The following is a 27,431-nucleotide window of genomic DNA, read 5'->3' on the forward strand; positions in this document are numbered from 1 at the left end:
TGAAAGATTTTGACCATTGTTGTGTCAAGCACGGTTGAGATGTTGAAATGAGATTATCTACAGTATTTAGCCTAGTAGAGTTTAAGACTTGCAGAGAGAAGACCAATGTTTGTGAGAACAGTGGTGTCATGTTTTAACTGGAGATAAATTATACGGCCAGCTGTATAACGTGACTAGAGACTTCACCACCACTATGATGTGTCAGCTGCTACTTACTATAGAGACTTCACCACCACTATGAAGTGTCAGCTGCTACTTCCTATAGACTTCACCACCACTATGATGTGTCAGCTGCTATTCCTATAGAGACTTCACCACCACTATGAGTGTCAGCTGCTACTTCTAAGAGACTTCACACCACTATGATGTGTCAGCTGCTACTTCCTATAGACTTCACCACCACTATGACGTGTCAGCTGCTACTTCCTATAGAGACTTCACCACCACTATGACGTGTCAGCTGCTACTTCCTATAGAGACTTCAACACTATGATGTGTCAGCTGCTACTTCCTATAGAGACTTCACCACCACTATGATGTGTCAGCTGCTACTTACTATAGAGACTTCACCACCACTATGATGTGTCAGCTGCTACTTACTATAGAGACTTCACCACCACTATGATGTGTCAGCTGCTACTTACTATAGAGACTTCACCACCACTATCACGTGTCAGCTGCTACTTACTATAGAGACTTCACCACCACTATGATGTGTCAGCTGCTACTTACTATAGAGACTTCACCACCACTATGATGTGTCAGCTGCTACTTACTATAGAGACTTCACCACCACTATGACGTGTCATTGCTACTTCCTATAGAGACTTCCCCACTATGATGTGTCAGCTGCTACTTACTATAGAGACTTCACCACCACTATGACGTGTCAGCTGCTACTTCCTATAGAGACTTCACCACCACTATGATGTGTCAGCTGCTACTTCCTATAGAGACTTCACCACCACTATTATGTGTCAGCTGCTACTTACTATAGAGACTTCACCACCACTATGATGTGTCAGCTGCTACTTCCTATAGACTTCACCACCACTATGATGTGTCAGCTGCTACTTCCTATAGAGACTTCACCACCACTATCACATGTCAGCTGCTACTTCCTATAGAGACTTCACCACTATGATGTGTCAGCTGCTACTTCCTATAGACTTCACCACCACTATGAGGTGTCAGCTGCTACTTACTATAGAGACGTCACCACCACTATCACATGTCAGCTGCTACTTCCTATAGAGACTTCACCAACACTATGATGTGTCAGCTGCTACTTACTATAGAGACTTCACCACCACTATGACGTGTCAGCTGCTACTTCCTATAGAGACTTCACCACTATGATGTGTCAGCTGCTACTTACTATAGAGACTTCACCACCACTATGATGTGTCAGCTGCTACTTCCTATAGAGACTTCACCACTATGATGTGTCAGCTGCTACTTCCTATAGAGACTTCACCACTATGATGTGTCAGCTGCTACTTACTATAGAGACTTCACCACCACTATGATGTGTCAGCTGCTACTTACTATAGAGACTTCACCACCACTATCACATGTCAGCTGCTACTTACTATAGAGACTTCACCACCACTATGATGTGTCAGCTGCTACTTCCTATAGAGACTTCACCACCACTATGATGTGTCAGCTGCTACTTCCTATAGAGACTTCACCACCACTATGATGTGTCAGCTGCTACTTCCTATAGAGACTTCACCACCACTATGATGTGTCAGCTGCTACTTCCTATAGAGACGTCACCACCACTATGATGTGTCAGCTGCTACTTCCTATAGACTTCACCACCACTATGATGTGTCAGCTGCTACTTCCTATAGAGACTTCACCACCACTATGACGTGTCAGCTGCTACTTACTATAGAGACTTCACCACCACTATGACGTGTCAGCTGCTACTTACTATAGAGACTTCACCACCACTATGATGTGTCAGCTGCCACACACACACGGCTGGGGTTTGTTGTGGATTATATAACACGGTTCCTGCAATGGAGTCAATATTATTGACAGACTATCACAGGATCCTCTAACAGGGGGGGCAATTCCAGTCCTCCAGGGCCTGATTGGTGTCACACTTTTGCCCGCAGCCCCAGCTAACACACCTGACTCCAATAATCACCTAATCATGATCTTCAGTTTAGAATGACATTTGATTAATCAGGTGTGTTTGCTAGAGATGGAGAAAAAAGTGAGACCAAATCAGGCCCCCGAGGACTGGAGTTGCCCACCCCTGCAGCAGGAGGATTAGCTTCATATAGCCTCCAACACACACACACACACTCCCTCTCCCTCTCTCTCTCTAGGCATTCCACAAGCCTGAGTCACAACAAACAAAACAGACAGAAACATGAAAAACAGGAGGTGTGTTTCAGAGAAAAACAGACGACAGGTGTACTACCAAGGTAAAGGGGTAAAATCCACACCGGACATTCTAAAACCAGGCGAGGACTTTAGGGAAAAATTATTAATCGACAAAAGTCACGACACCACCACCACCACCACCACCACCACCCCAATCCACTCCTGATCACAACCACTGTACGTCTGTAGCATTTATAACTGCTTTATAACTGTTTATGACCCCTCCACGCAGGCTGTGTCACCCTCCACCATAAAGCTAAGACCAGCTCCCTGTGTTCAGCTCTCAGGTCCCAATAAAGCTTTAACATAACACGCATAACCACCAAACCAGACAGGCAAATTCAGGGTCGGTGAAGACAACCCAAGGACAAAAATCGCCTTAAATCTACAGTTTTATATAGAGCCATAGCTGAATGTTTCTCAGGCAAAAAGTAAATCCATCAAGAAAAAAACAAAAGAACATCTAATGTGATAGACCATATGACTGGACAGGAAATAGAAAGAACATCTAATGTGATAGACCATATGACTGGACAGGAAATAGAATGAACATATGACTGGACAGGAAATAGAAAGAACATCTAATGCGATAGACCATATGACTGGACAGGAAATAGAAAGAACATTAATGCGATAGACCATATGACTGGACAGGAAATAGAAAGAACATCTAATGTGATAGAACATATGACTGGACAGGAAATAGAAAGAACATCTAATGCGATAGACCATATGACTGGACAGGAAATAGAAAGAACATTAATGTGATAGACCATATGACTGGACAGGAAATAGAAAGAACATCTAATGTGATAGACCATATGACTGGACAGGAAATAGAAAGAACATCTAATGTGATAGACCATATGACTGGACAGGAAATAGAATGAACATATGACTGGGCAGGAAATAGAATGAACATCTAATGCGATAGACCATATGACTGGACAGGAAATAGAAAGAATCAACTGAATGTTAAATGTGTTTCCTGTCAGGTATTTTAATTGTCTGTGTTGAACGTTTGTAAAGTCGATTTGTTGTTGTTTGTAACATCTTGTTAATTGGTATTGGACCCCAGGAAGATTAGCTAACGCTGTAACGCTAGCTAATGGGGGATCCGAATAAAAATGACAAATTACCGTTTCAAAAGAAAGAAGAGATGCCATTAGGGACGGGTGTGGTTCCAGTATGTGAATAAAACGTACGCCGAACAAAAACCATTGATTTCAAAAGTTTAACAAATCATAGACCTCTATGCACAAGGACTACTTTTAACAATTTACACAGAAAATTTTACAAAAACACATTTACTGGAAACTGTTTGGATGCTTCTGCACAGTTGTTTCCAGTAAATTATTATTATTATTTTTTTTTTTAACTGTGTAAATATGCATTGAGTACAATGGTTTATTAAAATATGAAATTATCAGTTTGCTGGGCTTACATTTTAAAAAGTCTCAGCATAATTCTGTTACCATGGAATTGCCCTTCTTTGAATAGTGACATTTCAAATACCCATCGCAATAGCAACTCCTACATGGTGCAGCTCCTACATGGTGCAGCTCCTACATGGTGCGTGATGGTGCAACTCCTAGATCAGGGGTCCCAAACTGGCAGATTTCTGAGCAAGTTGTTTTTTGGGACTAAAAACACCAGCTAGTCAACTCACAAAAAAGTAATCCCATCCATAATAGAGAGATACTGTATGTGATCATATACACATGTAAGCAAGGTCTGAAATGACTATATTTTTGTCCAGAATTATACCTGTTTGGGGCTGAATCTAGTTGTTGATCCCTATCCTAGGTGGTACAACTGGTGTGTGATGTTAAAACAAACTCAGAAGCTACAACTGCCAATGACAGGAGACGATGACAACTTGATCCCACATGCAGACACACCCAAAAGAAATGGCATTACACATAAACCTATGCAAATGCATCCACACACACACACCAGAGAAAGGAAAACCTGGATGATGTGTGAAATGGGGTGTGGACTGGGGAGCCTGGGGGCCTTCTGGGAAGGGGATGTCACACACGCTCAACCACATCCATAAAAATGAGGAAGTGAGTTATTGTATTTCATTAGCGCACCGGACGTTACTACTAAGGTTAGCAATAGCATTGTGAGGGTATTTTGGAACCAGAGTTTACATTCCTTGTAGCATCAGGGGGGGGAACTGCTGCCTTGGGAAAAAAAAATAAACATTTGTGGAGCCACCATTATTGTTCACATTGAGTCGTCTTCTATAATAATATTATATATGTTACCAGCCACACATCGCAGATATTTCCATACCCTGACAGATCAAATCAAATTTTGTCACATGCGCCGAATACAACAGTTTTTTATTTATTTTTTTATTTCACCTTTATTTAACCAGGTAGGCAAGTTGAGAACAAGTTCTCATTTACAATTGCGACCTGGCCAAGATAAAGCAAAGCAGTTCGACAACATACAAAAACACAGAGTTACACATGGAGTAAAACAACATACAATCAATGATGCAGTAGAATAAAAAAAAATAATAAAAAAATAAGACTATATACAATGTGAGCAAATGATGTGAGATAAGGGAGGTAAAGGCAAAAAAATGCCATGGTGGCAAAGTAAATAAAGTATAGCAAGAAAAACACTGGAATGGTAGATTTGTAGTTTGAAGAAAGTTCAAAGATAAAATATAAATAATATGGTGCAAAGGAGCAAAATAAATAAAATAAATAAATACAGTAGGGGAAGAGGTAGTAGTTTGGGCTAAATTATAGATGGGCTATGTACAGGTGCAGTGATCTGTGAGCTGCTCTGACAGCTGGTGCTTAAAGTTAGTGAGGGAGATAAGTGTTTCCAGTTTCAGAGATTTTTGTAGTTCGTTCCAGTCATTGGCAGCAGAGAACTGGAAGGAGAGACGACCAAAGGAGGAGTTGGCTTTAGGGGTGACCAGAGAGATATACCTGCTGGAGCGCGTGCTACAGGTGGGTGCTGCTATGGTGACCAGTGAGCGGAGATAAGGGGGGACTTTACCTAGCAGAGTCTTGTAGATGACCTGGAGCCAATGTGTTTGGCGACGATTATGAAGCGAAGGCCAGCCAACGAGAGCGTACAGGTCGCAGTGGTGGGTAGTATATGGGGCTTTGGTGACAAAACGGATGGCACTGTGATAGACTGCATCCAGCTTGTTGAGTAGGGTATTGGAAGCTATTTTGTAAATGACATCGCCCGAAGTCGAGGATTGGTAGGATGGTCAGTTTTACGAGGGTATGTTTGGCAGCATGAGTGAAGGATGCTTTGTTGCGAAATAGGAAGCCAATTCGAGATTTCACTTTGGATTGGAGATGATTGATGTGAGTCTGGAAGGAGAGTTTACAGTCTAACCAGACACCTAGGTATTTGTAGTTGTCCACAAATTCTAAGTTAGAACCGTCCAGAGAAGTGATGCTGGACAGGCGGGCAGGTGCAGGCAGCGATCGGTTGAAGAGCATGCATTTAGTTTTATTTGTGTTTAGGAGCAGTTGGAGACCACGGAAGGAGAGTTGAATGGCATTGAAGCTCGTCTGGAGGGTTGTTAACACAGTGTCCAAAGAAGGGCCAGAAGTGTACAGAATGGTGTCGTCTGCGTAGAGGTGGATCAGAGATTCACCAGCAGCAAGAGCGACATCATTTATGTATACAGAGAAAAGAGTTGGCCCAAGAATTGAACCCTGTGGTACCCCCATAGAGACTGCCAGAGGTCCAGACAGTAGGCCCTCCGATTTGACACACTGAACTCTGTCAGAGAAGTAGTTGGTGAACCAGGCGACGCAATCGTTTGAGAAACCAAGGCTACTGAGTCTGCCGATGAGGATGTGGTGATTAACAGAGTCAAAAGCTTTGGCCAGGTCAATGAATACGGCAGCACAGTAATGTTTCTTATCGATGGCGGTTACGATGTCGTTTAGGACCTTGAGCGTGGCTGAGGTGCACCCATGACCAGCTCTGAAACCAGATTGCATAGCGGAGAGGGTGCGGTGGGATTCGAAATGGTCGGTAATCTGTTTGTTGACTTGGCTTTCGAAGACCTTAGAAAGGCAGGGTAGGATGGATATAGGTCTGTAGCAATTTGGGTCAAGAGTGTCACCTCCTTTGAAGAGGGGGGATGACAGCAGCTGCTTTCCAATCTATGGGAATCTCAGACGACACGAAAGAGAGGTTGAACAGGCTAGTAATAGGGGTTGCAATAATTTCGGCAGATAATTTTAGAAAGAAAGGGTCCAGATTGTCAAGCCCAGCTGATTTGTAGGGGTCCAGATTTTGCAGCTCTTTCAGAACATCAGCTGAATGGATTTGGGAGAAGGAGAAATGGGGGAGGCTTGGGCGAGTTGCTGTGGGGGGGTGCAGTGCTGTTGAATGCAGTAGGGGTAGTTAGGTGGAAAGCATGGCCAGCCGTAGAAAAATGCTTATTGAAATTCTCAATTATAGTGGGCTTATCGGTGGTGACAGAGTTTCCTATCCTCAGTGCAGTGGGCAGTTGGGAGGAGGTGTTCTTATTCTCCATGGACTTTACAATGTCCCAGAACTTTTTAGAGTTGGAGTTGCACGAAGCGAATTTCTGTTTGAAAAAGCTAGCCTTGGCGTTTCTAACTGCCTGTGTGTATTGGTTTCTAACTTCCCTAAAAAGTTGCATATCGCGGGGGCAGTTCGATGCTAATGCAGAACGCCACAGGATATTTTTTGTGTTGGTTAAGGGCAGTCAGGTCTGGGGAGAACCAAGGGCTATATCTGTTCCTGGTTCTAAATTTCTTGAAAGGGGCATGCTTATTTAAGATGGTGAGGAAGGCATTTTTAAAAAATAACCAGGCATCCTCTACTGACGGGATGAGGTCAATATCCTTCCAGGATACCAGGGCCAGGTCGATTAGAAAGGCTTGCTCGTTGAAATGTTTCAGGGAGCGTTTGACAGTGATGAGTGGAGGTCGTTTGACCGCTGACCCATTACGGGTGCAGGCAATGAGGCAGTGATCGCTGAGATCTTGGTTGAAAACAGCAGAGGTGTATTTAGAGGGCACGTTGGTTAGGATGATATCTATGAGGGTGCCAGTGTTTGCGGCTTTGGGGTTGTACCTGGTGGGTTCATTAATAATTTGTGTGAGATTGAGGGCATCAAGCTTGGATTGTAGGATGGCTGGGGTGTTAAGCATGTCCCAGTTTAGGTCACCTAGTAGCACGAGCTCTGAAGATAGATGGGGGGCAATCAGTTCACATATGGTGTCCAGAGCACAACTAGGGGCCGAGGGGGGTCTATAGCAGGCGGCAACGGTGAGAGACTTGTTTTTGGAGAGGTGGATTTTTAAAATTAGAAGTTCAAATTGTTTGGGTACAGACCTGGATAGCAGGACAGAACTCTGCAGGCTATCTCTGCAGTAGATTGCAACACCGCCCCCTTTGGTCGTTCTATCTTGTCTGAAAACGTTGTAGTTAGGGATGAAGATTTCAGAGTTTTTGGTGGACTTCCTAAGCCAAGATTCAGACACAGCTAGGACATCCGGGTTGGCGGAGTGTGCTAAAGCAGTGAATAAAACAAACTTAGGGAGGAGGCTTCTAATGTTAACATGCATGAAACCAAGGTTATTACGGTTACAGAAGTCATCAAAGAGAGCGCCTGGGGAGTAGGAGTGGAGCCAGGCACTGCAGGGCCTGGATTCACCTCTACATCCCCAGAGGAGCAGAGAAGAATAAGTATGAGGGTACGGCTAAAAGCTATAAGAATTGGTCGTCTGTGACGTCCAGAGTAGAGAGAAAAAGGAGCAGGTTTCTGGGGGCGATAAAATAGCTTCAAGGTATAATGTACAGACAAAGGTATGGTGGGATGTGAGTACAGAGGAGGTAAACCTAGGCATTTAGTGATAGTGAGAGAGATATTGTCTCTAGAAACATCATTGAAACCAGAAGATGTCATAGCATGTGTGGGTGGAGGAACTGAGAGGTTGGATAAGGTATAATGAGCAGGGCTAGAGGCTCTACAGTGAAATAAGCCAATAAACACTAACCAGAACAGCAATGGAGAAGGCATATTGACATTAAGGAGAGGCATGCTTAGCCGAGTGATCAAAGGGTCCAGTGAGATTCAGACAGCTAGCCGGGCCATAGGTAGCAAGCTGGTGGAAGATGGGAGGGAGGTCTGTTTTTAGTCAGCTCGTGCGTTTCCGTCTGTGGGTTAGTGGGGTTCCGTGTGGAAGGGGGGACCTGTCCAAGTTGGCAAAATAGTTAGTTATAGTGGCCCAAGAAAAGTGTCCGATAGACCTATTCAGATCGCAGCCGAAAAGACAGCTAACGATTAGCGGGCCGCAGATGGGCGATCAGGTTACGTCGCGACGGAGGGGCCAGTTGGATAACTCCCTCGGGCAGATAACGTCGGTGGTCCAGTCGTGAAGACCCGATGGGGCTCCGGATCGGCAGTAAAACGGGTCAGGATAGGTGAGTTGTAGCCCAGGAGACACTTCAGCTGGCTAGCTCAGGAATAGCCCAGGAGTGGCTGACGGAACTCTTCAGCTGGCTAGCTGGCTAGCTCCGTAATAATGTGTGTTATTTCCGTGACCGACGTTGCCAATAGTCACTCAGGTAGCAGCTAGTTAGCTGCAGTTGTAGACATTATAGTGAAATTCTTACTTACAAGCCCTTAAACAACATTGCAGTTTTAATAAAATACTTTTTTAAATTTTTTTTTATTTTAGGTAAGAGATAAGAATAACAAATGATTAAAGAGCAGCAGTAAATAACAATAACGTGGCTATAAACAGGGGATATAAACAGGGGGTACCGGTACAGAGTCAATGTGCGGGGGCACCGGTGTCGAGGTAATTGAGGTAATATGTACATGTAGGTAGAGTTATTAAAGTGACTATGCATAGATAATAACAGAGTAGCAGCAGCGTAGAAGGGGGGGGGGCAATGCAAATAGTCTGGGTAGCCATTTAATTAGATGTTCAGGAGTCTTATGGCTTAGGGGGTAGAAGCTGTTTAGAAGCCTCTTGGACCTAGACTTGGCGCTCCGGTAGAGCTTACCGTGCAGTAGCAGAGAGAACAGTCTATGACTTGGGTGGCTGGAGACTTTGACCATTTTTAGGGCCTTCCTCTAACACCACCTGGTATAGAGGTCCTGGATGGCAGGTAGCTTTGCCCCACTGATGTACTGGGCCGTACGCACTACCCTCTGTAGTGCCTTGCAGTCAGAGGCCGAGCAGTTGCCATAACAGGGAGTGACGCAACCCGTCAGGATGCTCTTGATGGTGCAGTTGTAAAACCTTTTGAAGATTTGAGGACCCATGCCACATTTTTTCAGTCTCCTAAGGGGGAATAGGTTTTGTCGTGACGTCTTGGTGTGCTTGGACCATGTTAGTTTGTTGGTGATGTGGACACCTCAACCTGCTCCACTACAGCCCGTCGATGTGAATGGGGGCGTGCACGGTACTACTTTTCCTGTAGTCCACAATCATCTCATTTGTCTTGATCACGTTGAGGGAGAGGTTGTCGTCGTTGAACCATACGGTCAGGTGTATAGGCTGTCTCATCGTTGTCGGTGATCGGGCCTAGTACTGTTGTGTCATTGGCAAACATGATGATGGTGTTGGGAGTCGTGCCTGGCCGTGCAGTCATGAGTAAACAGGGAGTTTACTGACAGTGAAGACACTTGTCAGTTGGTCAGTGCATGCTCGTAGTACACGTCCTGGTGATCCGTCTGTCCCAGCGGCCTTGTGAATGTTGACCTGTTTAAAGGTCTTACTCACATCGGCTGCAGAGAGCATGATGACACAGTCGTCCGGAACGGCTGATGCTCTCATGCATGTTTCTGTGTTATTTGCCTTGAAGTGAGCATAGAAGTTATTTAGCTCGCCTGGTAGGCTCGTGTCACTGGGCAGCTCTCGACTGCGCTTCCCTTTGTAGTCTGTAATAGTTTGCAAGCCCTGGCACATCCGACGAGCTTTGGAAGCGGTGTAGTACGTTTCGATCTTAGTCCTGTAATGACGCTTTGCCTGTTCGATGGTTCGTCGGAGGGCATAGTTAGAGTCCCGCTCTTTGAATGCAGCAGCGTTAACCTTTAGCTCAGTGCGAATGTTGCCTGTAATCCATGGCTTCTGGTATGTACGCACAGTCACTGTGGGGACGACGTCATCGATTAACTTATTGATGAAGCCAGTGACTGATGTGGTGTACTCCTTAATGCCAGATTGCATGGAAGAGTGACTAACAGCCGGGTGGACACAAAGGCTAGCGCCAAATAGTGCCATTTGTCCCCAAGGGCTAAGAATAGTTTACTTATGGTCACTTATGTCACCAATGATTATGTTAAAGTAGCCCTAGTGTTATTTTTGGGGGGAACGGTGTTTCCATATAGCTAGGGCTGAAACCGAGGACTTGTCAAGACAGTTCTTTGTGAGAAGGTGTTAACACATGTTCCACAGTGAGCCATTGTTACATAAATGAAAGCTGAAAAGTAGCAGTGGCCTAGGCCCCAAGTCAGAGCAGGTCTGCAGGAGCCATTGCCCAGTGAGACATGGGTGTCGGCCCGCATAGAAATACACCAATCGAGTACATTGCTCTGAATACAGAATTCACAGGTTTAGATCGTTTCAAACTGTCCCTCTCGGTCTGTCACACACACACACACACACACACAAGCTGTAAGGAAATTCTATCACCTTGTTTACATGCCTCAGCCCAGCAGGGTCAACAACAAGGTACTGTTCCTCTAGATAGGGTATAGAAGAGAAGAGACAAGGCTATAGAGAAAGAGGAGAAGGGGAAAGATGAGGTATAGAGAGGGAGGAGAAGGAGGGAAAGATGAGGGAATAGAGAGGGAGGAGAGGAGAAGGAGGGAAAGATGAGGGTATAGAGAGGGAAGAGAGGAGAAGGAGGGAAAGATGAGGGTATAGAGAGGGAAGAGAGGAGAAGGAGGGAAAGATGAGGGTATAGAGAGGGAAGAGAGGAGGAGGGAAAGATGAGGGTATAGAGAGGGAAGAGAGGAGAAGGAGGGAAAGATGAGGGTATAGAGAGGGAAGAGAGGAGAAGGAGGGAAAGATGAGGGTATAGAGAGGGAAGAGAGGAGAAGGAGGGAAAGATGAGGGTATAGAGAGGGAAGAGAGGAGAAGGAGGGAAAGATGAGGGTATAGAGAGGGAAGAGAGGAGGAGGGAAAGATGAGGGTATAGAGAGGGAAGAGAGGAGGGGGGAAAGATGAGGGTATAGAGAGGGAAGAGAGGAGGAGGGAAAGATGAGGGTATAGAGAGGGAAGAGAGGAGGAGGGAAAGATGAGGGTATAGAGAGGGAAGAGAGGAGGGGGGAAAGATGAGGGTATAGAGAGGGAAGAGAGGAGGAGGGAAAGATGGGGGTATAGAGAGGGAGGAGAGGAGAAGAAGGGAAAGATGAGGGTATAGAGAGGGAGGAGAGGAGAGGAGGAGGGAAAGATGAGGGTATAGAGAGGGAAGAGAGGAGGAGGGAAAGATGAGGGTATAGAGAGGGAGGAGAGGCGAAGGAGGGAAAGATGAGGGTATAGAGAGGGAGGAGAGGAGAAGGAGGGAAAGATGAGGGTATAGAGAGGGAGGAGAGGAGAAGGAGGGAAAGATGAGGGTATAGAGAGGGAGGAGAGGAGAAGGAGGGAAAGATGAGGGTATAGAGAGGGAAGAGAGGAGGAGGGAAAGATGAGGGTATAGAGAGGGAGGAGAGGAGGAGGGAAAGATGAGGGTATAGAGAGGGAAGAGAGGAGAAGGGAAAGATGAGGGTATAGAGAGGGAGGAGAGGAGGAGGGAAAGATGAGGGTATAGAGAGGGAGGAGAGGAGGGGGGGAAAGATGAGGGTATAGAGAGGGAAGAGAGGAGGAGGGAAAGATGAGGGTATAGAGAGGGAAGAGAGGAGGAGAGAAAGATGAGGGTATAGAGAGGGAAGAGAGGAGAAGGAGGGAAAGATGAGGGTATAGAGAGGGAAGAGAGGAGAAGGAGGGAAAGATGAGGGTATAGAGAGGGAGTCTGCCTATGTGGCTCTAGTGGAACGGGGCTAGTACCATTCTAACAGCTTTAGAAGCAGGTGCCAGAGGAGAAGGGATCACTGATGCACGCTCTATGACCCACACCCTGATGGGACTGTCACGCACAGATGCATAGCTTCCTGCTCGGCCCTTACCAAGGTCTTATCTGGGCTTTCCTGATTAGAGAGAAGAATATATGGGAGAGGGGGAGAAGAAGAGAAAGAGAGCCTGCCCCCATTCCAATCCTGACAATTCAGCCCTGTTACAATTCCTCCCTTTCCCTCTCCAACACTCCTGCTCTCAATCCCATTAGGGAACTCCCGTTGGCTTGCTGCCACACACAAACGCTGATGTAAACTGGTCCAGATACGACAGACGGGGGCGGCGGCTGGCAGTGAGCAATATGATTGGCTGGTTACAACAACAGTGAGCTTGGCCTCTTCAGCCAGGCAGCAGGTGATGGAGGGGTGGAGTGAAAAACAAGAGGGGGACAAGAGGACGAGGAAAATAAGAGAAATATGAGGACGAGGAAAGAGAAGAAAAAAATATTGAGATTGAAGGAGAACAAGACAGGAAAACAAGACAGGAAAACAAGACAGGAAAACAAGACAGGAAAACAAGACAGGAGAACAAGACAGGAAAACAAGACAAAGACATGAGAACAAGACAAAGACATGAGAACAAGACAAAGACACGAGAACAAGACAAAGACATGAGAACAAGACAAAGACATGAGAACAAGACAAAGACATGAGAACAAGACAAAGACATGAGAAATGGGGAGAAAGAAAGAGGGAAAGATAAAAAGAGAGTGAGAAAGAGGGAGGGGAGGAGAAAAAGATCAATGGAGATAAGAGAAGAAAGGAGGGAAGGAAAGAGGGGTGTGTGAAAAAGGGAGTAGTGAAGCAGCTGGTAGGTATTTTGTTTTGCTCATCTGACATGCATGCTTGTGTGTGTGTGTGTGTGTGTGTGTGTGTGTGTGTGTGTGTGTGTGTGTGTGTGTGTGTGTGTGTCTAAATTTGAGGGTCAGGCAACTATCCTCCATCACAGGGATGCCATGAGACCTGACACACACCAGTATGTCAACCTAAAGAGAGTGACCCGTACATGGAAGTGTCCTGCTCACACAGGGAAGTGTCCTGCTCACACAGGGACGCTGACACTTTCACATGAGTGCATGCCTTGGGTGTGTGAAGAGTATCATAGAGTGTACACACTCACACACACACACACACACACACACACACACGGAAAATTGTTATAATTAAACAGAATATTAATGACAGAGTGCGACATCAACAGAACTACTCACAAATATTTGTAATCCTGATGAGATTAAAGGAAAACAAAAAAGGAGAGAAGACTAAGGAGAAAGGAGCTTTCTTTGGCAGAAAGGTGACTGCTTGCGGTCAGAGGCGACAGCGGGCGGTCAGAGGCGACAGCGGGCGCGGTCAGAGGCGACAGCGGGGGGGGTCAGAGGCGACAGCAGGGGGGGTCAGAGATGAGAGCGGGCGGTCAGAGGCGACGCGCGGGGGTCAGAGGCGACAGCGGGGGCGGTCAGAGGCGACAGCGGGGGGTCAGAGGCGACAGCGGGGGGGTCAGAGGCGACAGCGCGGGGCGGTCAGAGGCGACAGCGGGGGCGGTCAGAGGCGACAGCGGGGGCGGTCAGAGGCGACAGCGGGGGCGGTCAGAGGCGACAGCGGGGGCGGTCAGAGGCGACAGCGGGGGCGGTCAGAGGCGACAGCGGGCGGTCAGGAGGCGACAGCGGGCGGTCAGGAGGCGACAGCGGGCGGTCAGAGGCGACAGCGGGCGGTCAGGAGGCGACAGCGGGCGGTCAGAGGCGACAGCGGGGGCGGTCAGAGGCGACAGCGGGGCGGTCAGAGGCGACAGCGGGGGCGGTCAGAGGCGACAGCGGGGGCGGTCAGAGGCGACAGCGGGGCGGTCAGAGGCGACAGCGGGGGCGGTCAGAGGCGACAGCGGGGGCGGTCAGAGGCGACAGCGGGGCGGTCAGAGGCGACAGCGGGGCGGTCAGAGGCGACAGCGGGCGGTCAGAGGCGACAGCGGGGCGGTCAGGAGGCGACAGCGGGCGGTCAGAAGGCGACAGCGGGCGGTCAGAGGCGACAGCGAAGCGGTCAGAGGCGACAGCGGGCGGTCAGGAGGCGACAGCGGGGCGGTCAGAGGCGACAGCGGGGGCGGTCAGAGGCGACAGCGGGGGCGGTCAGAGGCGACAGCGGGGGCGGTCAGAGGCGACAGCGGGGCGGTCAGAGGCGACAGCGGGGGCGGTCAGGAGGCGACAGCGGGGGCGGTCAGAGGCGACAGCGGGGGCGGTCAGAGGCGACAGCGGGGCGGTCAGAGGCGACAGCGGGGGCGGTCAGAGGCGACAGCGGGGCGGTCAGAGGCGACAGCGGGGGCGGTCAGAGGCGACAGCGGGGCGGTCAGAAGCGACAGCGGGCGGTCAGAAGCGACAGCGGGCGGTCAGAAGCGACAGCGGGGGCGGTCAGAAGCGACAGCGGGGCGGTCAGAAGCGACAGCGGGGCGGTCAGAAGCGACAGCGGGGCGGTCAGAAGCGACAGCGGGGGCGGTCAGAAGCGACAGCGGGCGGTCAGAAGCGACAGCGGGCGGTCAGAAGCGACAGCGGGGGCGGTCAGAGGCGACAGCGAGCGGTCAGAGGCGACAGCGGGCGGTCAGAGGCGACAGAGGGCGGTCAGAAGCGACAGCGGGCGGTCAGAAGCGACAGCGGGCGGTCAGAAGCGACAGCGGGCGGTCAGAAGCGACAGCGGGCGGTCAGAAGCGACAGCGGGCGGTCAGAAGCGACAGCGGGAAACATAACCAATGTCTAGAGCCCGAACAATATGGTTTTTTGGGGGGGGGGGTCCCGATACCCATTTCTTGGGGGACAAAACTAATGTATAATGAAAGTGTCATTATTCCTGAATCCTCCTAGATGTCCATCCAAAACAGCAATTGTCCAATAATTATGCTTCAAATGTTGATTTCATACATTGTGACAATAATGACATGAAAATGGCAGCAAGTGTTCTGATCAGCATGAGATTCTCTTTTTTCCATTATATTTATTGAATATCAACCGGTTGAGTTTGTCCATTACCGATAATACAATTGGTGAACTGTTATAAAATCGGTCAGACTCCATAAATGTGTCTCTCTATCCATTAAGTCAATACAGCAGACAGATCAACATCAAAGCTGCCCTGACACACCATGAGGGAGACACTGAGGAAACATTGGGGCAGTTCTCCAAATTGTGAGGCACATGTTGTGAATTAATAGCCTAGAAGTCAAGACTTCACATAATCAAACTCTGCTGGCCGCTCAGAAACACAAACACACACAAATCTTCGTAGGATAAGTGCCCACAGATGGGAGATGCAGGAAGAAAAACAAACTCAAAAGTTCAATGCCTGTCCTACACACAGACACACAGCACCGAAGGTTAATACAGTGTGTGTCTCTGTGTGTGTGTGTCTCTGTGTGTGTGTCTCTGTGTGTGTGTCTCTGTGTGTGTGTGTCTCTGTGTGTGTGTCTCTGTGTGTGTGTGTCTCTGTGTGTGTGTGTGTCTCTGTGTGTGTGTGTCTCTGTGTGTGTGTGTGTCTCTGTGTGTGTGTGTCTCTGTGTGTGTGTGTCTCTGTGTGTGTGTGTCTCTGTGTGTGTGTGTCTCTGTGTGTGTGTGTCTCTGTGTGTGTGTGTCTCTGTGTGTGTGTGTCTCTGTGTGAAAATCCCAGACCAGAAAAATGTATATTCCATGAGGTGTATGGACAGTCAATAGCTACTCCATCACCTTCATAACTACTGTCTTCAACATACTTCTGATGAGAAACACAGAGCTGCAGAGAGCTAGGGAATCCCAGACGGTGTGTGTGTGTGTGTGTGTGTGTGTGTGTGTGTGTGTGTGTGTGTGTGTGTGTGTGTGTGTGTGTGTGTACAGGGAGAAACTTGAGGAGGCCCAAATTCAGTTACGAGAATTCCTTTGCTGTTGTATCGGTCTCAGCCCTGGGTCAAGTTTCCTCCTAAGGCCTCACAAACTGACTGTCTGTGTGTGTCAGATAAGGCTCTCCTTTGCGATGTCTCTCTGATCAGGGCCTTTTCTCAATTGGATTGGCTCAACTCCTGCATCCTCTCTCGCCTCCTTTTGACAAAGGTCAGAAGGTAATCAAGGAGAGGGAACTTGAATGAAAATGTGCTCGTATGAACTGAGACTCATCAGGCAAGTGACGTTTACAGGGGTAGATCCCAAAATAAATATGTAAAGCTATAAAAAAATAAATAATGAATTGTTAGTTGCGCAAGACATTTTCTAGATAAAACGTTAAGTAGCGTATCGTACCTTAAACGTGTGAATGCTTTTCTCCGCAGACAAAACAAAAGCTGATTCAAAGGGGGTGTGACAGATTTCAAAACTCTTCCATGAAGGACTTAGTCTTATATATATATATATATATATATATATGACTATGTATTCAACCTATCCTTGGTAAAACGTCCAAGGTCGCCTACTAACGAACTGACATCTCAACAACTCATCAGTTTCCTGCTCACGGAGGAGAGGGGACGGCGGTGCAAGAATGGAGGACAGATTTTTTCCCTCAAATGAGAAAAGGTCCATGTTACGGCTGTATGAACCTAAAGCCAGTCGTTCCTTTGGGGAATCATTTCAGCGCGACACAGGAAGAGACTCTGTGGGAGGCCAGATACAGCTGCTACACTACAATTCTGCTGGGTACTACCAACACAAGTACACTGAAATACCTTTCTTGCAGCTCTAAACCAAACAATGCAGTAATCAATAACAATGTAATACTAGAAATAACAAGGTAGAACGAAAACACATGAGAAATAAAAAATAAGGAGAACATGAGAAAGTAAGCAAGCTATATACAGGCTCAGTTCCAGTACCATATTTACAATGTGCAGGGATACAGGAGGGATAGAGGTAGATATGTATAGGGGTAAGGTGACTAAGCATCAGGATATATGATAAACAGAATAGCAGCTGCTTATGTGAGGATTGTATGTGAGTGGGTGTGTGGTCAGTGTGTGTGGTCTGTGTGTGTGTGTGTGTAGGGTCCTGTGAATGTGCATATCCTTGTAGCCATTTTGTTTTCTATTTGGTTAGCTAAATAGCTATGGATTGGGGATAAAAGCTATTCCGGAACTTGCTGGTGTCAGACTTGACGCACCGGTACCGCGTGGAAGCAGAGAGAACAGTCTATGGGTTGGGTGGTTGGAGTCTTACAGTTTTCTGGTCCTTCGTATCACACCACCTGACAGAGGTCCTGGATGGCAAGGAGTTCGGCCACACCCGGAACGATGTTGTTATTGTCGAACCGTGCATAAAATGCATTGTGTTTGTGTGGTAGAGGCATCGTTGGGCAGATTACGGCTGGGCGGGCGTTGGAGCCTGTGTAATAGGATTCCCACCTCATTCCTATATTGTCCTTTTGCTCATTTGATGACTCTGCGGAGGTCATAATGGGCCTTCTTGTACTTGTTCCTGTCCTCAGCCGTAGCATCAGGGTTGTCTGATCGCCCTGTGTGGTAACCCTGTCCTTTAGTTTAGCTCCAACCTCAGTGTTGATCCAGGGATTTTATTTTATTTGTATTTTATTTTATTTATTTATTTTTTTATTTTTTTAATCGGGGAAGCAGTGAACCGTCACCGTGGGGACAACGTCACGATGCATTTCCTAATGAAGCCGGTGACGGAGGTGGTTAGCTGGTCGATGTTATCGGCGGAGTCGCAAAACATATTCCAATCAGTGCTAGCAAAAGCAGTCCTGTAGCATAATCTCTGATTCTGGTGACCATTTCTCAAATGGAGCGAGTCACGGGTACTTCCCGTTTGAGCTTCTGCTTGTAAACAGGAAGCTAAAGTACGGAGTCATGATCTGATTTGCCGAAAGGGGGACGAGACAGGGCCTTGTAATGCTTGCTTGTGGGTAGAATAACAGCGGTGTAGGATTTTTTTCCTGCTTGTTTACAGCCTCATACAGTTCGTTAAGTGCCAGCTTGTTATATTTCTTGTCCCGAGGTGGAATACCCTCGGGAGGTAGAAGGCGTCGGCATTTAACCATCAGGTATTCCAAGACGGGTGACCAATGGGTCGACACTTCCACTGTGCTCGAGTGAGCACACCAGTTATTGTTGATTAAGAGGCAAACCCCTTCCCCCTCTCAATTTCCCTGTGTGTGTGTTTTCACGACTGGTTTTAGCCTAACAACCACGAGCAGAAGATTTTGTTCAACCAGTAGACAAGGGAATGGGTCTCTTGGCTCTCTCCTTTTACATGGACAAAGGTTGGAGGATGTGTGTGACAAAGGGCAACAATGAGAGCGACTTGTGTGTTGTGGAAACGGGTGTAAAATTGGATACAATGTCCCACCCCCCAACATCCCCACCCCCAACCCAATACTTCCAAGAGGGGAGTAGGCTACACGTGTGTGTGTGTGTCTCTAACACACACTACCATTTCCAAACAACTTGCATTCCTCGTTTTACAGACCCACCAACCCTGCTTGAATACCAACCAACACTCTACACTACACTGCACCCCCAATGCAACCTCTGCCTCAACTCCGCCCCCCAACCTCTGCCTTGACTCCGCCCCCTCATGCAACCTCTGCCTCGACTCCGCCCCCCAACCTTGACACCCCCCACCCAACCCAACCCCTGCCTCGACACCGCCCCCCCCCAACCCCTGCAGGGTGAGAGGGGTGAGGCAGGAGCCCTATGCTGCGCGCCAGAGCCCTATGCTGCGCGCCAGAGCCCTATGCTGCGCGCCAGAGCCCTATGCTGCGCGCCAGGTTTGAGGAGTTAGAGTTGACCATAGTTACCTTGCCGAGTTCAACTCAGGATAACCGGTACCACAAAAGGAGCTCACCGTTTAGCCAGGTATGACAACAAATCCTTGAAAAGGAACCTGCTCCAGGGTAGGCTAACTCAGGACCAACTCCATCTATCCTGAAGTGTCTGAGCCGTGAGTTGAGGACCAATGAAATCAGATTTCCTCCCTCTTGCAAAGATTGAGATATGAAAGATGCCCGGGGTCCCTGCTCATCTGCGTGAACGTGCCTTAGGCATGCTACAAGGAGGCATGAGGACTGCAGATGTGGCCAGGGCAATAAATTGCAATGTTCGTACTGTGAGGCGCTTAAGACAGCGCTACAGGGAGACAGGATGGACAGCTGATCATCCTCGCAGTGGCAGAGCCGTGTAACAACACCTGCACAGGATCGGTACAGCCGAACATCACACCTGCAGGACAGGTACAGGATGGCAACAACAACTGCCCGAGTTACACCAGGAACGCACAATCCCTCCATCAGTGATCAGTCTGTCCACAATAGGCTGAGAGAGGCTGGACTGAGGGCGTGTAGGCCTGTTGTAAGGCAGGTCCTGCCTAGACATCACCGGCAACAACGTCGCCTATGGGCACAAACCCACCGTCGCTGGACCATACAGGACTGGCAGAAAGTGCTCTTCACTGACGAGTTACGGTTGTCTCACCAGGGGTGATGGTCAGATTTGCGTTTATCGTCAAAGGAATGAGAGTTACACCGAAGCCTGTACTCTGGATCGGGATCGAGGTGGAGGGTCCGTCATGGTCTGGTCCGTCATGGTCATGGTGTTCTGCCATGGCCAGCGAAGAGCCCGGATCTCAATCCTATTGAGCACGTCTGGGACCTGTTGGATCAGAGGGTGAGGGCTAGAGCCATTCCCCCCAGAAATGTCCGGGAACTTGCAAGTGCCTTGGTGGAAGAGTGGGGTAACATCTCACAGCAAAAACTGGCAAATCTGGTGCAGTCCATGAGGAGATGCACTGCAGTACTTAATGCAGCTGGTGGCCACACCAGATACTGACTTACTTTTTACTTTGACCCACCCCCTTTGTTCAGGGACACATTATTCAATTTCTGTCGTAACATGTTAGTCACTGTTAGTCTGTGGAACTTGTTCAGTTTATGTCTCAGTTGTTGAATCTTATGTTCATACAAATATTTACACATGTTGAGTTTGCTGAAAATAAACGCAGTTGACAGTGAGAGGACGTTTCTTTTTTTGCTGAGTTTCTATATATCTATAATCTAAAAAAAGAGCCCTTACTGGAAAAGTTAACTCTTACTGGATGTGTGTGTGTTAATACTTCCAACAGCAGCCATCTTGTAAACAACACCTATGAGTGACAGGTTAATACTTCCAACAGCAGCCATCTTGTAAACAACACCTATGAGTGACAGGTTAATACTTCCAACAGCAGCCATCTTGTAAACAACACCTATGAGTGACAGGTTAATACTTCCAACAGCAGCCATCTTGTAAACAACACCTATGAGTGACAGGTTAATACTTCCAACAGCAGCCATCTTGTAAACAACACCTATGACTGACAGGTTAATACTTCCAACAGCAGCCATCTTGTAAACAACACCTATGAGTGACAGGTTAATACTTCCAACAGCAGCCATCTTGTAAACAACACCTATGAGTGACAGGTTAATACTTCCAACAGCAGCCATCTTGTAAACAACACCTATGAGTGACAGGTTAATACTTCCAACAGCAGCCATCTTGTAAACAACACCTATGAGTGACAGGTTAATACTTCCAACAGCAGCCATCTTGTAAACAACACCTATGAGTGACAGGTTAATACTTCCAACAGCAGCCATCTTGTAAACAACACCTATGAGTGACAGGTTAATACTTCCAACAGCAGCCATCTTGTAAACAACACCTATGAGTGACAGGTTAATACTTCCAACAGCAGCCATCTTGTAAACAACACCTATGAGTGACAGGTTAATACTTCCAACAGCAGCCATCTTGTAAACAACACCTATGAGTGACAGGTTAATACTTCCAACAGCAGCCATCTTGTAAACAACACCTATGAGTGACAGGTTAATACTTCCAACAGCAGCCATCTTGTAAACAACACCTATGACTGACAGGTTAATACTTCCAACAGCAGCCATCTTGTAAACAACACCTATGACTGACAGGTTAATACTTCCAACAGCAGCCATCTTGTAAACAACACCTATGAGTGACAGGTTAATACTTCCAACAGCAGCCATCTTGTAAACAACACCTATGACTGACAGGTTAATACTTCCAACAGCAGCCATCCTGTAAACAACACCTATGACTGACAGGTTAATACTTCCAACAGCAGCCATCTTGTAAACAACACCTATGAGTGACAGGTTAATACTTCCAACAGCAGCCATCTTGTAAACAACACCTATGAGTGACCGTTTTTTTTAAGTTGCTGTGATATGGGGGGGGGGTTATACACAGTTTATGTTGGTGTTTGTTTTCGACATAGCTGTGTGTGTGTGTGTGTGTGTGTGTGTGTGTGTGTGTGTATCATTCCCATGTCCCTACCTTGTTGTCATGGTGCTGACAGAAGCTCATCCTATCCTGGAACAAAGGCAGCAGGGAGGAGTTGGACTGGAAGGGCTGGGTCAGGGACAACCCTACCCCCCTTCCTCCACCTGCGATGGGGCTGGCCTTGCCTCGGCTTGCATGCTGGCTCTCTGCCAGCCTCTCGATGAAGTGGTCTTTGGTCAAGCGGACCCTCTGATGGGCTCGGACGCAGTTATCACAAAGGTACTCCTGGCAGTCCTGACAGTGGAAGCTGGCCGGGTTCCCCTCGTCACAGGAGCTGCACTGGGGCCCTCCCAGACGGTTCGGGCGGAGCCCGCTATGGGCGCGGTGGAATCTGGGTATGGAGCACCCGCTGTCCCCCCGGTGACCGTTCTTATTTTGGCCGAGTTGGAGCTGCTCCACGTCCAGAAGGTTACTCAAGAGGAAGTTGGAGGAAGGGAGAGAGTCCACTCCGGCCTCGGAGATGGAGACCTTCTGGTTGCAGGTGGGGCAGCTGAGTTTGAGAGGGTCCCCATGACTGCGCTTGCCCTCCAGACACTGCCTGCAGAAGGCGTGCAGGCAGGGGAGGACATGGAGGCGCCGGGAGGAGGAGGACGACGAGTGAGAGGAGGAGGAGGAAGTGGAGGAGTTGCAAGAGATGGGAGCGGAGGAGGAGCCACAGAGCTCCTTGCAGAGAGGACAGGTCTGCAGGTCGGACTCTGAGAATGAAGCCATCGGAGGTGCTTTAAACAAGGCTACGCTTTCTAAGAACTTATGAGGTATTAGTGGTATTAGAGGTATTCATTTAGTAAACATTTGTTTGTTTCTCCAGTCGTGTTCTGTGGAAAACAGGCAGAGGTTTGAGGTAGATAAGTTGTTTTTTTAAGTAAACATTTGTCAAAATGGTCCACATAGGATAAGCCTGTATGTGTTCTCTCCAAAACATAACCCTCAACGGACGCCAGATATGCAGATACAGGCCGAGAGAAACGCCCTTTTAAAATTCTGTATTGCATGATTTTTAAATATTCTCCTATAGAAAATCAAATGTGCAATATTCATTTCAGTTCACAATGATTCAAATCACTACACTTGGATGAATCTTTAGAACAACTGGCGACTACTCACTATTCATTACAATGAATAAACTTTACATACACCTACTCTATTATTTCTTGGATGGACTATTTTAATGAGCGCATGTCGAAAATAGTAATTTAGAGTTGATTGATATTAGTTTTCATTTTTTTGTTGTGGTTTATATGTGGCGGGGTTTGAGAATAAACCGAAAACAGAGTTTGTATAGGATCCTCCGCAAGGTGCCCAAAGCTCCTTCTCTCCTCCAACGACACACCATCACCCCTTCTCACCGCCCCTAATGAATTTACCGACAAACGTCAAAATACTTCGTCCCGTTTCAAGACCCGGTTTGTCGGCTCTCTCTAGTCCACCATCCGGGCCCTCTCCGACGTCGTCAGAGGTTTACAAACGGCTGTGGCTGTGGTTCGCTCTCTTTCGGACCACAAGACCGTAAATTATTCATCAAAGCACTGGCTCACCAGCAACGCGATCTCATTGCCGTTTGGCGACGAAATAAACAAAACCGTTTCCGTTTTTAAAACCACACAGTCGAAGACCCGGGGATGTATGCATTTAGGCTACGTACATACGCTAGGACCCCCCTTCTATCTGTGCACAGGGCTTTTCCACGCGCCTCTCTGGAACCTTGGAGGGGGGAAAGGTACGAGCCCTCGAGCCCCTTCAATCGCATGAGCCAAACGGAACTCCAATCAAAATGCTGGTTTAAAACAAATCTGTAGGCCCAATCGGGCTCTATAGTTCTATTTTCCGTTCTGATAAACGGGGTATAAAATATAAACAGGACCCGATGCGCTCCTACCGCTGGCCGCGCTCTCCGTCCCGTCCTGTATATAGGCGTCTGTACTTCTTCTATGGGTTTTAACAGCGGTTGGCATCCAATTAGTTGCATTATCGCCACCTACTCGACTGGAGTACAACTCCCTTATACTTTGCTTGAAAAATAAAAATGTAGTAAATAAATACCCTACCATCTAACACTACGCTCACTAATTTCTAAATGACATAAAATAAAATTAACACCACCCTACTCCACTAATTAAATGTATTTATTCCAATTAACACGTCCTGTAACTCTTCTGACGTCAAATCTCACACACCCAAATACCTCTCTGCAGCTTCCACCACAACCTCTATTTTCTGCCACTTACGTTCCATCCCTGCAGTACAGTTGATAACCATTACTATAAATGTCAAAATATCCAATCTTACTGAAATGTATTTCACTTTTTGTCCTGTCCCTCTGTACTGGTATATCTCTACTACTCTCACCACTCCTCCCCCTTAACCCATCATCCTCTACTTTCTTCACTGCCTCAGCATATGACAACTTTTTCTCTACTCTACCCTGAAAATCTCAACCTGCCTCTCTCGCACGGGACATTTCTGAATACCAGCTCCATGATCACCACTACAATTAACACATTCTACAACTTTCACCAATACTACACATTCCTTTGTCTCATGCCCTTCTGCACACTTCTCACACCTTGGACCCTCCCTCCTATACACTGCTGCCACGTGCCCATAAGCTGGACACCTGTAACATCGTAATGTATTCGGCACCTACGCTCATACAGGATAACTTATACAGTTGAAGTTGGAGTTTACATACACCTAAGCCAAATACATTTAAACTCAGTTTTTCACAATTCCTGACATTTAATCCTAGTAAATAGTCCATGTCTTAGGTCAGTTAGGATCACCACTTTATTTTAAGAAGGTGAAATGTCAGAATAATAGTTGAGAGAATGATTTATTTCAGCTTTTATTTCTTTCATCACATTCCCAGTGGGTCAGAAGTTTACATACACTCAATTAGTATTTGGTAGCATTGCCATTGCATTTTTTAACTTGGGTGAAACGTTTTGGGTAGCCTTCCACAAGCTTCCCACAATAAATTGGGTGAATTTTGGCCCATTCCTCCTGACAGAGCTGGTGTAACTGAGTCAGGTTTGTAGACCTCCTTGTTCGCACACACTTTCTCAGTTCTGCCAAAAAATATTCTATAGGATTGAGGCCAGGGCTTTGTGATGGCCTTTCCAATACCTTGACTTTGTTGTCTTTAAGCCATTTTGCCACAACTTTGGAAGTATGCTTGGGGTCATTGTCCATTTGGAAGACCCATTTGCGACCAAGCTTTAACTTCCTGACTGATGTCTTGAGATGTTGCTTCAATATATCCACATAATTTTCCTACCTCATGATGCCATCTATTTTGTGACGTGCACGAGTCCCTCCTGCAGCAAAGTACCCCCACAACATGATGCTGCCACCCCCATGCTTCACGGTTGGGAAGGTGTTCTTCGGCTTGCAAGCCTCCCGCTTTTTCCTCCAAACATAACGATGGTCATTATGGCCAAACAGTTTCATCAGACCAGAGGACATTTCTCCAAAAATTATGATCTTTGTCCCCATGTGCAGTTGCGAACTGTAGTCTGGCTTTTTTTAATGGCGGTTTGGGAGCAGTGGCTTCTTCCTTGCTGAGCGGCCTTTCAGGTTATGTCGATATAGGACTCATTTTACTGTGGATATAGATACTTTTGTACCTGTTTCCTCCAGCATCTTCACAAGGTCCTTTGCTGTTGTTCTGGGACTGATTTGCACTTTTCGCACCAAAGTATGTTCATCTCTAGGAGACAGAATGCGTCTCCTTCCTGAGCGGTATGACAGCTGCGTGGTCCCATGGTGCTTACGTACTATTGTTTGTTCAGATGAACGTGGTACCTTCAGGCATTTGGAAATTGCTCCTAAGGATGAACCAGACTTGTGGAGATATACCATTTTTTTCTGAGGTCTTGGCTGATTTCTTTTGATTTTCCCATGATGTCAAGCAAAGAGGCACTGAGTTTGAAGGTAGGCCTTGAAATACATCCACAGGTACACCTCCAATTGACTCAAATGATGTCAATTAACCTATCAGAAGCTTCTAAAGCCATGACATCATTTTCTGGAATTTTCCAAGCTGTTTAAAGGCACAGTCAACTTAGTGTATGTAAACCTCTGACCCACTGGAATTGTGATACAGTGAATTATAAGTAAAATAATCTGTCTGTAAACAATTGTTTGAAAAATTACTTGTGTCATGCACAAAGTCGATGTCCTAACCGACTTGCCAAAACTATAGTTTGTTAACAAGAAATTTGTGGAGTGGTTGAAAAACAAGTTTTAATGACTCCAACCTAAGTGTATGTAAACTTCCCACTTCAACTGTAGATCCTAAATTCACTTTGTCGGGCAAAGACAACTTCAAAACCCCCAAAAAACAGACAATGACTCTTCTGTTTCCCTACTCTCTCCACCCTGTCTGCTTTTCATCAAACTACGAGCATCACATACACCGTGATTCTTTACCCTCAGCTGGTCAACTTTTATATCTACTGCTACCCCAGTTATCACTCCTTCCATTGGTGCCCTTTTTTTGAAAATGAAACAATTCACTTTTCTTGCTCCCATTCGTTTTACTCTGAGCGCCTTTTCCCTCTGACCAACAGAAACACAAACAATTATCACTAGACCACTTCTAGTTACCCTCACCGATTCCACATTACCCAACTCTTTTTTTCGCCCACCGTGAAACCACAAATGGATCAGCCAAAAGCCAAGAGTCCACTTTTTCCATAAACTTCACTCCTACTGTCACAGACTCATCTTCATCCTGATCCTCGGTGCATACCTCGGTCTCCGATAACTTCACCACACCTACCACCTCCGATACTTCACCCTCACTCCCATTTCTCCTCCTGTCTTCAGCCCCCTCTGCTTACACTTTCTACCATTCTTCTTTAACAAACCATCTCCCTTTTTTCCACCGTTTTTATCTGACTCAAGCTCACCCTCTTCTTCCCTCTCTCTCTTAGACCTCCTCTCCCTCTCTTTTTCCCTCCATTCCTCCTCCATTTTCCAAGTATACGTCTCCTTATGATAACACTTCTCCTGACAGCCATCTTGTTTTTCCTTTCTCTAGGGACTCCATTTCCACCGACCTTCCGGCTTCACGCCTGGCCTTAGGCATGTGTACACTGATCCTCCAATGCTTTAAACATTATTTTTCTTCTTCTTCGTCAAGGTTTATTGGCAGACAATACCCATAAGGTGTATTGCTGCCACCTACTGTACGGGGTAGTAAAATAATAATAACAATAACAAATAAATAAATCATACTACCTTACATTTTTATTAGATTTTTACGCTAAATAATATTCACTCTACTTCTCTTAATGTCACAAAGGCCAATCTGATCCCAACACAGGTTCAGGAGACGAGAGAGTGATACTTCCTCCGTTGCCAGTATCCCTTGCCGGTTTTCCGATGTGAATTCGTTCAGGCCCTAAAAACAGTCATGTCTAGATGAGTTACAGCTTCCTAACCTTAACGTTCATTATTCGAACATGCTGCGTAAATTCTCCTGAACCTGCAATGAGATGCCGATTTTGACAAAAGCTGTATTCCTTCCAGACAAAACTCCTTTAATACCACTTGGAGGAATGGGCACACACTTCAGCCGTGGCTAGGAAGAGGGGAGGGGCTTGGCGTATTGCTTGCGCT

General features: G+C 46.9%; 1 protein-coding gene across 1 annotated transcript in view; it reads right to left on the reverse strand.

The window, feature by feature from the left end:
* The window catches only part of LOC106570646 (E3 ubiquitin-protein ligase TRIM71), a 45,225-nt gene extending 21,504 nt beyond the window's left edge, over window positions 1-23,721 (reverse strand). The window contains exon 1 of the mRNA XM_014143117.2: window positions 21,804-23,721. Within this exon, the coding sequence (XP_013998592.1) occupies window positions 21,804-22,520 (717 nt within the window). The 5' untranslated portion in view covers window positions 22,521-23,721. The remainder of the gene's footprint in view (window positions 1-21,803) is intronic.
* Between the last annotated feature and the right edge of the window lie 3,710 nt (window positions 23,722-27,431).

Source organism: Salmo salar, chromosome ssa14 (genome assembly GCF_905237065.1).
Source record: "Salmo salar chromosome ssa14, Ssal_v3.1, whole genome shotgun sequence".
Classification (NCBI taxonomy): domain Eukaryota; kingdom Metazoa; phylum Chordata; class Actinopteri; order Salmoniformes; family Salmonidae; genus Salmo; species Salmo salar.